This window comes from Cicer arietinum, chromosome 3 (assembly GCF_000331145.2).
Source record: "Cicer arietinum cultivar CDC Frontier isolate Library 1 chromosome 3, Cicar.CDCFrontier_v2.0, whole genome shotgun sequence".
Lineage (NCBI taxonomy): Eukaryota > Viridiplantae > Streptophyta > Magnoliopsida > Fabales > Fabaceae > Cicer > Cicer arietinum.
This window is the reverse complement of record NC_021162.2, coordinates 36,217,006-36,228,457: the sequence shown is the minus strand read 5'-3', so window position 1 is coordinate 36,228,457 and position 11,452 is coordinate 36,217,006. Positions and strand designations below refer to the sequence as shown.

The 11,452-nt window shown below is 22.4% G+C and overlaps 1 protein-coding gene across 1 annotated transcript; it reads left to right on the top strand.

Moving 5' to 3' along the window:
* The first annotated feature begins 496 nt into the window (after positions 1 to 496).
* Positions 497 to 1,284, top strand: LOC105851256 (uncharacterized). Its single transcript, XM_012711907.1, has 2 exons — positions 497 to 1,220; positions 1,262 to 1,284. The coding sequence occupies exons 1-2, from the start codon at positions 497 to 499 to the stop codon at positions 1,282 to 1,284; spliced, it is 747 nt and encodes a 248-aa protein (XP_012567361.1).
* The last annotated feature ends 10,168 nt before the right edge of the window (positions 1,285 to 11,452 follow it).

Sequence of the window (11,452 nt, the reverse complement as noted above, 5' to 3'; positions counted from 1 at the left end):
GTACCATTGGAGAGGCGGAAGTCATCATGTCCTGAAGACTCTATTTATACGCATTGTATTGATGTTATTTTGAGTATTTTTATTTTGGGAATTCCCGCTCTGATAGTGACATCGGGTGGGGACTATATTTGCACTACGTTTGAAACATAAGTATGTGCACTTCAAAAAGGATTATGTTGTTGATATTATGATTTCGATGTCATTATGTTTGGTGAAAATTTTGGATTTTATGTGACATGTTTATGATTACGTGATACTCTTTATGTAAAAAAAAAAAATTATTTGGGGTTTAGGGTGTCACATTAGTGGTATCATAGCCTGGTTGTCCAATCAGACCGTAAATGTGTTATGTGTTTGCTATGTTTCCTTGTGTACTCTGTTATGTATTTTGTAGTTATGGTCATTATTGTGTTAGTATTGTAGAGCTAAGTTCGTTCCTCACTTCCCCAAATGTCTCACTATGTTCGATTGGCTTATCTGATTGATGTAGGTAGTGATGGCTGGTGGAAGGAATGATGTTGCGATTGCTAAGGCTCTAGAGTCCCTGGCAGGAGTTACAGTGCAGGCTTTCCAAGCTTTGGCTGAATCTCAAGCTACTACACAAGCCTCTGCGCAAGCTGCTACTCAAGCTGCACAAATTGCTGCTCAAGCTACTAGCTACAGTGGTGGCCAAGGGAATATGCAAATAAATGAATTCATGGTGATGGATCGATTCCACAAGGCTAATCCTCCATCGTTTGAAGGTCACTATAATCCTGATGGAGCTCAAAAGTGGTTACAAGAAGTTGAAAAGATTTTCAGAGGAGTGGCATGTCCCGAAGGTCAGAAAGTGCATCTTGGTACCTTTATGTTGACGGAAGAAGCTGAACATTGGTGGGATAATGCACGCCAACGTTTAGAGAATGCAGGGACTGCAATTACTTGGGCTATATTCAAGAACATGTTTCTAATTAAGTATTTCCCTGAAGATATCCGTAATAGAAAGGAGATGGAATTTGTTAAATTGGAACAGGGGAATATGACAGTAGCGGAGTATGCCGCTAAGTTCGAGGAATTATCCAGGTACTATCCACTCTATGTTGGAGAAGCAGGAGAAAAGTCTAAGTGCATCAAGTTTGAAATGGGACTTAGGCCAGAGATCAAGAAACAGGTTGGAATGCAAGAGATCCGCGACTTTCCTACCCTAGTGAATAAGAGTAGGATTTATGATGAGGATAGCCGTGCTGAAAAGGCACATTATCGAAACACTGGAATCATGAAGGACAAGAGGCCTATGCATCATAATAGAGGAAAACCTTACTTTTATTTATTTATTTTATTTATTTATTTACTTATTTATTTGTGTATTTATTAATTATTTTATTATTTATTTATTCATTACTGATTTATTTATTTATTATTTATTTTATTACTTATTTATTCACTTACCTATTTAATTATTTATTATTTATTTTATTATTTAGTTATTTATTCAGTTACGTATTTATTTATTTATTTATTTTATTTATTTATTTACTTATTTATTTGTGTATTTATTAATTATTTTATTATTTATTTATTCATTACTGATTTATTTATTTATTATTTATTTTATTACTTATTTATTCACTTACCTATTTAATTATTTATTATTTATTTTATTATTTAGTTATTTATTCAGTTACGTATTTATTTATTTATTTATTTTATTTATTTATTTACTTATTTATTTGTGTATTTATTAATTATTTTATTATTTATTTATTCATTACTGATTTATTTATTTATTATTTATTTTATTACTTATTTATTCACTTACCTATTTAATTATTTATTATTTATTTTATTATTTAGTTATTTATTCAGTTACGTATTTATTTATTTATTTATTTTATTTATTTATTTACTTATTTATTTGTGTATTTATTAATTATTTTATTATTTATTTATTCATTACTGATTTATTTATTTATTATTTATTTTATTACTTATTTATTCACTTACCTATTTAATTATTTATTATTTATTTTATTATTTAGTTATTTATTCAGTTACGTATTTATTTATTTATTTATTTTATTTATTTATTTACTTATTTATTTGTGTATTTATTAATTATTTTATTATTTATTTATTCATTACTGATTTATTTATTTATTATTTATTTTATTACTTATTTATTCACTTACCTATTTAATTATTTATTATTTATTTTATTATTTAGTTATTTATTCAGTTACGTATTTATTTATTTATTTATTTTATTTATTTATTTACTTATTTATTTGTGTATTTATTAATTATTTTATTATTTATTTATTCATTACTGATTTATTTATTTATTATTTATTTTATTACTTATTTATTCACTTACCTATTTAATTATTTATTATTTATTTTATTATTTAGTTATTTATTCAGTTACGTATTTATTTATTTATTTATTTTATTTATTTATTTACTTATTTATTTGTGTATTTATTAATTATTTTATTATTTATTTATTCATTACTGATTTATTTATTTATTATTTATTTTATTACTTATTTATTCACTTACCTATTTAATTATTTATTATTTATTTTATTATTTAGTTATTTATTCAGTTACGTATTTATTTATTTATTTATTTTATTTATTTATTTACTTATTTATTTGTGTATTTATTAATTATTTTATTATTTATTTATTCATTACTGATTTATTTATTTATTATTTATTTTATTACTTATTTATTCACTTACCTATTTAATTATTTATTATTTATTTTATTATTTAGTTATTTATTCAGTTACGTATTTATTTATTTATTTATTTTATTTATTTATTTACTTATTTATTTGTGTATTTATTAATTATTTTATTATTTATTTATTCATTACTGATTTATTTATTTATTATTTATTTTATTACTTATTTATTCACTTACCTATTTAATTATTTATTATTTATTTTATTATTTAGTTATTTATTCAGTTACGTATTTATTTATTTATTTATTTTATTTATTTATTTACTTATTTATTTGTGTATTTATTAATTATTTTATTATTTATTTATTCATTACTGATTTATTTATTTATTATTTATTTTATTACTTATTTATTCACTTACCTATTTAATTATTTATTATTTATTTTATTATTTAGTTATTTATTCAGTTACGTATTTATTTATTTATTTATTTTATTTATTTATTTACTTATTTATTTGTGTATTTATTAATTATTTTATTATTTATTTATTCATTACTGATTTATTTATTTATTATTTATTTTATTACTTATTTATTCACTTACCTATTTAATTATTTATTATTTATTTTATTATTTAGTTATTTATTCAGTTACGTATTTATTTATTTATTTATTTTATTTATTTATTTACTTATTTATTTGTGTATTTATTAATTATTTTATTATTTATTTATTCATTACTGATTTATTTATTTATTATTTATTTTATTACTTATTTATTCACTTACCTATTTAATTATTTATTATTTATTTTATTATTTAGTTATTTATTCAGTTACGTATTTATTTATTTATTTATTTTATTTATTTATTTACTTATTTATTTGTGTATTTATTAATTATTTTATTATTTATTTATTCATTACTGATTTATTTATTTATTATTTATTTTATTACTTATTTATTCACTTACCTATTTAATTATTTATTATTTATTTTATTATTTAGTTATTTATTCAGTTACGTATTTATTTATTTATTTATTTTATTTATTTATTTACTTATTTATTTGTGTATTTATTAATTATTTTATTATTTATTTATTCATTACTGATTTATTTATTTATTATTTATTTTATTACTTATTTATTCACTTACCTATTTAATTATTTATTATTTATTTTATTATTTAGTTATTTATTCAGTTACGTATTTATTTATTTATTTATTTTATTTATTTATTTACTTATTTATTTGTGTATTTATTAATTATTTTATTATTTATTTATTCATTACTGATTTATTTATTTATTATTTATTTTATTACTTATTTATTCACTTACCTATTTAATTATTTATTATTTATTTTATTATTTAGTTATTTATTCAGTTACGTATTTATTTATTTATTTATTTTATTTATTTATTTACTTATTTATTTGTGTATTTATTAATTATTTTATTATTTATTTATTCATTACTGATTTATTTATTTATTATTTATTTTATTACTTATTTATTCACTTACCTATTTAATTATTTATTATTTATTTTATTATTTAGTTATTTATTCAGTTACGTATTTATTTATTTATTTATTTTATTTATTTATTTACTTATTTATTTGTGTATTTATTAATTATTTTATTATTTATTTATTCATTACTGATTTATTTATTTATTATTTATTTTATTACTTATTTATTCACTTACCTATTTAATTATTTATTATTTATTTTATTATTTAGTTATTTATTCAGTTACGTATTTATTTATTTATTTATTTTATTTATTTATTTACTTATTTATTTGTGTATTTATTAATTATTTTATTATTTATTTATTCATTACTGATTTATTTATTTATTATTTATTTTATTACTTATTTATTCACTTACCTATTTAATTATTTATTATTTATTTTATTATTTAGTTATTTATTCAGTTACGTATTTATTTATTTATTTATTTTATTTATTTATTTACTTATTTATTTGTGTATTTATTAATTATTTTATTATTTATTTATTCATTACTGATTTATTTATTTATTATTTATTTTATTACTTATTTATTCACTTACCTATTTAATTATTTATTATTTATTTTATTATTTAGTTATTTATTCAGTTACGTATTTATTTATTTATTTATTTTATTTATTTATTTACTTATTTATTTGTGTATTTATTAATTATTTTATTATTTATTTATTCATTACTGATTTATTTATTTATTATTTATTTTATTACTTATTTATTCACTTACCTATTTAATTATTTATTATTTATTTTATTATTTAGTTATTTATTCAGTTACGTATTTATTTATTTATTTATTTTATTTATTTATTTACTTATTTATTTGTGTATTTATTAATTATTTTATTATTTATTTATTCATTACTGATTTATTTATTTATTATTTATTTTATTACTTATTTATTCACTTACCTATTTAATTATTTATTATTTATTTTATTATTTAGTTATTTATTCAGTTACGTATTTATTTATTTATTTATTTTATTTATTTATTTACTTATTTATTTGTGTATTTATTAATTATTTTATTATTTATTTATTCATTACTGATTTATTTATTTATTATTTATTTTATTACTTATTTATTCACTTACCTATTTAATTATTTATTATTTATTTTATTATTTAGTTATTTATTCAGTTACGTATTTATTTATTTATTTATTTTATTTATTTATTTACTTATTTATTTGTGTATTTATTAATTATTTTATTATTTATTTATTCATTACTGATTTATTTATTTATTATTTATTTTATTACTTATTTATTCACTTACCTATTTAATTATTTATTATTTATTTTATTATTTAGTTATTTATTCAGTTACGTATTTATTTATTTATTTATTTTATTTATTTATTTACTTATTTATTTGTGTATTTATTAATTATTTTATTATTTATTTATTCATTACTGATTTATTTATTTATTATTTATTTTATTACTTATTTATTCACTTACCTATTTAATTATTTATTATTTATTTTATTATTTAGTTATTTATTCAGTTACGTATTTATTTATTTATTTATTTTATTTATTTATTTACTTATTTATTTGTGTATTTATTAATTATTTTATTATTTATTTATTCATTACTGATTTATTTATTTATTATTTATTTTATTACTTATTTATTCACTTACCTATTTAATTATTTATTATTTATTTTATTATTTAGTTATTTATTCAGTTACGTATTTATTTATTTATTTATTTATTTTATTTATTTATTTACTTATTTATTTGTGTATTTATTAATTATTTTATTATTTATTTATTCATTACTGATTTATTTATTTATTATTTATTTTATTACTTATTTATTCACTTACCTATTTAATTATTTATTATTTATTTTATTATTTAGTTATTTATTCAGTTACGTATTTATTTATTTATTTTATTTATTTATTTACTTATTTATTTGCGTATTTATTAATTATTTTATTATTTATTTATTCATTACTGATTTATTTATTTATTATTTATTTTATTACTTATTTATTCACTTACCTATTTAATTATTTATTATTTATTTTATTATTTAGTTATTTATTCAGTTACGTATTTATTTATTTATTTTATTTATTATTTATTTATTCATTATTTATTTTATTATTTACTTATTTATTTGTGTATTTATTAATTATTTTATTATTTATTTATTCATTACTGATTTATTTATTTATCTATTTATTTATTCATTTACTTATTTATTTAATTGTTTACTTATTTTATTATTTATTTACTCATCTACTTATTTACTTATTTATTATTTATTTTATTATTTAATTATCTATTTATTTATTTATTCATTTTTTATTTTATTATCTATTTATTCATTTACTTATTTATTTATTATTCAATTATTTATTCAGTTACATATTTAATTATTTATTTATTATATATTCATTTATTTATTTACTTATTAACATATTTACTTATTTATTTCTTTATTTACTTATCCAATTATTATTTCTTTATTCATTTACTTATTTATTTATTTTATTATTCATTCATTTACTTATTCGTTTATTTATTATTTATTTTATTTATTCATTTACTTATTTATTTATTTATTATTTATTCATTCTTTATTTATTCGTTATTAATTTATTATGTATTTTATTAATTAATTATTCATTTATGTATAGTAAGTAATTCATTTGTATTTTGTGGTTGTGTGGTTATAATTCCCTCGCGGACTATTAGAGACGACGACCGATAAAGAAACGACTCGTTAGCAGATCAGACTCATTGGACGGAATCTTCAGCTGAGGTAATGGGTGGGATGAGGTTCGATCTTATGAGTATAAAATAACGTGAGATGAACGGGAATGCTGAAATTCCCAAATGTTCATTCGGGGCTTACTACGTACAGTTGAGCCCTATTGAGTAATAATAATTAATTAATAAGATGTGGATGGTAATAGTGAGGACTAAAATATAATTTAGCAACTTGTAGAATTGTCGTGAATTTATTTATATTAAGATTGCATGTTGTCTGATTTTATGAAATCTTCTGTTGATTGTTAATGTATGAATGATTTGAACTTGAATGTTTTGTTACTTGATTGAATTTATGATATTACTAGAATGTATCGCCGAATGAATTCCTTATTATGTGATTGATGAAATTGGATTGTGTATTGTGAGTACTGTAAACCAAATATTGTGATTTTATTGTGATTAACTGATAAAGATATATGATGATGAATATCGTGAAGTCAAACTGAAACTTAGTGAGTAGTGATGATCGAGTAAGTCTGAGATATGTGTTGTAGATTTGGAGTTAGGATTGTTTTGTCATCATATAGGGAGAGTCTGACAAACCTAGTGATTCGGGGAAGTACAACTGAATGAGCCTGATCGTGGAGGGCTACAGTCGAACTGTAAGGTAAGACTGATAGACCTTGGGGGTACACCTAGTGGGGAATTCCTAAGTGGATTAGTGGGTTATTCCCTAAGGCCGGGAACTACCGTGCAACACAAGAGTACCCCGACTGTCGCGTATATGTGTCTCGGGTTGAGTTGAGGGGATCTATGAGGACTTGGCCATTCATGAATTGTCCGTCCACTCTTGTAGTGGCATAGTATCAGGCCTCCTAACCAAGTACTTCAGAGTAGAATGGTACCAAATGATGAAGTATAGAGTATAGGACATGCATAGCATTTCGTTATTTTGATTGTCTTATTACGAATGAATTTGATAACTCATTGATATTATACACTTGATTGTTTTGAGATTGTGATAATTTGATTGTTTGCGTGTTCTCCTCGTGTATTTTATACTGTTACATAATTTCGATACTCACCCCTCGTTGTTTGTGTTTGGCGTTTGCGATGGACGCAGACGAGTTGTAAGTTGCAGGTGATGACTAGTACCATTGGAGAGGCGGAAGTCATCATGTCCTGAAGACTCTATTTTACGCATTGTATTGATGTTAATTTGAGTATTTTTTTTTTGGGAATTCCCGCTCTGATAGTGACATCGGGTGGGGACTATATTTGCACTACATTTGAAACATAAGTATGTGTACTTCAAAAAGGATTATGTTGTTGATATTATGATTTCGATGTCATTATGTTTGGTGAAAATTTTGGATTTTATGTGACATGTTTATGATTACGTGATACTCTTTATATCAAAAAAAATAAAAAAATTTATTTGGGGTTCAGGGTGTCACAAATGTTGTTTCTGAAAAACACGATATATTAGAGAGAGATTGGAGAGGTAGAATAAAAATTACGCCATTGCCCTTCATTTGTCCAAATATTTCAATAATGCCTCTTTTTTTTTAAACAAATAGACTAGTTATTTTATTTTTAAATTAACAATTTTTAACAATTAACCCCTAGATTTAACAAAATAGAAAGGTTGTTACAGAAACCCATGTCTATTCCAATGAACCAAATCTGGTCTTTAACAAAGAAAGTGCAAAATTGTTGGAATATCCATCTATGTATAGAAGATTGATAGGGAGACCCATGTACCTTACCACGAGTCAAGATATGAGTAAACCTTGCAAGAACCATCGTAAAAAGTTGTGTACCACATTCTTCGGTATCTCAAATCATCACGAGGACTGGGGCTGTTATCTTCTTCAAAACCATCACTGGAAGTTTCAGTTTATGTGGATGCAAATTGGAGAAGCTGCAAGTTCACAAGGAAATCCACAACCGGGTGTTGCATCTTCTTAGGAGAGTCATTAATTTAATGGAGATCTAAGAAGCAAAATACAGTGGCAAGGTCATCAGCAGAGTTAGAATACAGGTCCATGGCAAGCTTAATTGCAGAACTATTTTTGGTCAAGCAACTGCTTCAGTCTTGTGAACTTGTTATTGACAATACCATGGTTTATAGTGATAGCTTTCCAGCCATACAGCTAGCATCACTACGTGAAAAATGTCATTTTATAGCGCGCCTTTTAAAGCGCTTACTAATACAAGCGATGTTGTAAATATGTTTTAAAAGTAACGGAGCATATAACAGCGCTTTTATGACAATCGTTGTGGAAAAAGTGCTGTTGTAGGGTCATATAGCATTTGTGCATAATGTTTACAAGGCTTTTATAGTGCTTTTACACAAGCGTTGTAAAATGAAGCGCCCTCACATAATGTTTTACAACGCTTTTTTCACAAGCGTTGTAAAATACATGCGCTTTCAAATAATTAAATGACCTATTACAGCGCTTTTTTTACAAGCGCTATAAAAGACACGCACTTTCAAATAATTAAATGACCTATTAGAGCGCTTTTGTAACAAGCGTTGTAAAAGCCTTGCGCTTTCACATAATTAAAGGATCTATTAGAGCGCTTTTTTTACAAGCACTGTAAAATTATTAATTTTAAATAAAAATCATTTATTTTAAATAAATAAAAACAAATTTAAAACAAATTTACGAACCCTCATCACCTCTACTCTGGGAACCCTCCTCTCCTCTACGTACTGTGCGGCCATCTACTGCTCCTCCTTTAAAAAAAATTGGATACGTTGTCTCAGGCACTGTATTTATTAATTTGTTGTTGTCAAAAAATCTTTTGTTGATTTGTTATGTTTTGAAATTGTTAGATTGTCATATAATATGGACCGGAAATGGATATCTGTCAATCGATTATCAAAAGAGTATCAAAATTGAGTGAAGGAGTTTGTTGAGTTTGCAGTGAAGAATACAAAAGATCCAAGTAGAGTCGTTTGTCCTTGTTTAAAATGTTATTTTGGAAAACGCGTTAGATAAGATGAATTGGAAGGACATTTAGTATGGAATGGAATTGATCAAAGCTATACATGTTGGATAAGACATGGTGAGAAAAAAAAAGGAAACATTAATTTTGAGAATGGTTTGACATATGCTTCAACTGACTTCGATACAGATACATATGAGCCGGACCCATTTGAGGAGATTGCAAAAGCAATTGAAGAAGATCTTTGGGATTGTCCTAAAATGTTTGAGAGTTTGTTGAGTGATGCAGAGAAACCATTATATAATGGTTGTACTAAATTGACAAGACTGTCGGCGATATTAAAGTGGTACAACTTAAAAGTGAGTAATGGATGGTCTGATAAAAGCTTCACATATTCCCAGTCGAATCTACGAGGCTAAACGAATTTTGTGCTCTATTGACATGAGTTACGAAAGGATTCATGCATGTCCTAACGATTGCATTTTATTTCGAAACGAATATGAATTACTAAAGGCGTGTCCGAAATGCAATGTCTCTCGATATCAGAAGAAAGAATCTACTCCAACAAAAGTCGTGTGGAATCTTCCTATAATACCAAGATTTAGGCATGTAAGACCCTTAATTTTAAATTCTAATTTATGTATTTTGGGGAATTTTGTGTTGAATTTCTGAGGCTTTTTAGCCAATTTTATGGCATTTTGTGAGTTAAATGCCAAAAATATCTTTTTGGAGACCCGATTAAAATTATTCGCCAATGAATAATTTTATTTAATTATGGTAAATCTTTTGTCGAAAAAAAAAAATCTGAGATGCAGCCTTTTTCAGAAAATTTCAGCTGCCCATTGAATTACGACGAGAGTAGATATTTTTCTAAAAAAGTGGTTTGTGATGTGATGTGAGGTGACAGACGTAATAATGATTTTTATAAAAATATCTAAATATTTGTACATATCTAGATATTTGTTTAAATATTTATTATTATTATTATTATTATTATAATATATTATTATTATTTTAATATATATTTTATATATATATAGAACCAAGAGAAATAGGAACGTGGCCCTGCTCCTTGGCTTCTCCTTTCTTCTTTTCCTTTCTGTTTCAAAAAAAAAGTGTATGTTGGTGGGTTTGAAAACAAAAACACAAAACACAAATCATCATTTTTCTCCTAGATCTAAGTTTCGTTTCGAGAAGTGACAGAAGAGAAAGTTGTTCATTGCCACGCTGCAGTGCTAGTGAGCTAGTTTTCGATGCGGCATCACGAAATTAAATTTTACCAGAATTAATTACGGTACCGTAATCGCGTGTTAGAGCTATCGTTAAGGTAAGGGCTCCTTCCAAACTTTTAGTTTGCATTTAGGACATTATATGTGATTTTGTGGAAAATAAATTTGATGTAGTTTAGTAGAATTTAAATTTGAGGTGTGGTTTGTGGTGATTCAAGTTTGGTGTGATTTATATGTTCATAATTATTATTATGAATTTTTGAGATGTGATTTATTTGTGGATTTTGTAGAAAATGAATTGATGAAATTTGGT

What these genes read in the sequence shown, in the direction of transcription:
- LOC105851256 (XM_012711907.1), top strand. Translation starts at nt 497, where the DNA reads ATGGCTGGTGGAAGGAATGATGTTGCGATTGCTAAGGCTCTAGAGTCC. An exon ending in GATTTATGATGAGGATAGCC is followed by an intron (nt 1,221 to 1,261) that starts GTGCTGAAAAGG and finishes GGAATCATGAAG; the next exon opens with GACAAGAGGCCTATGCATCA.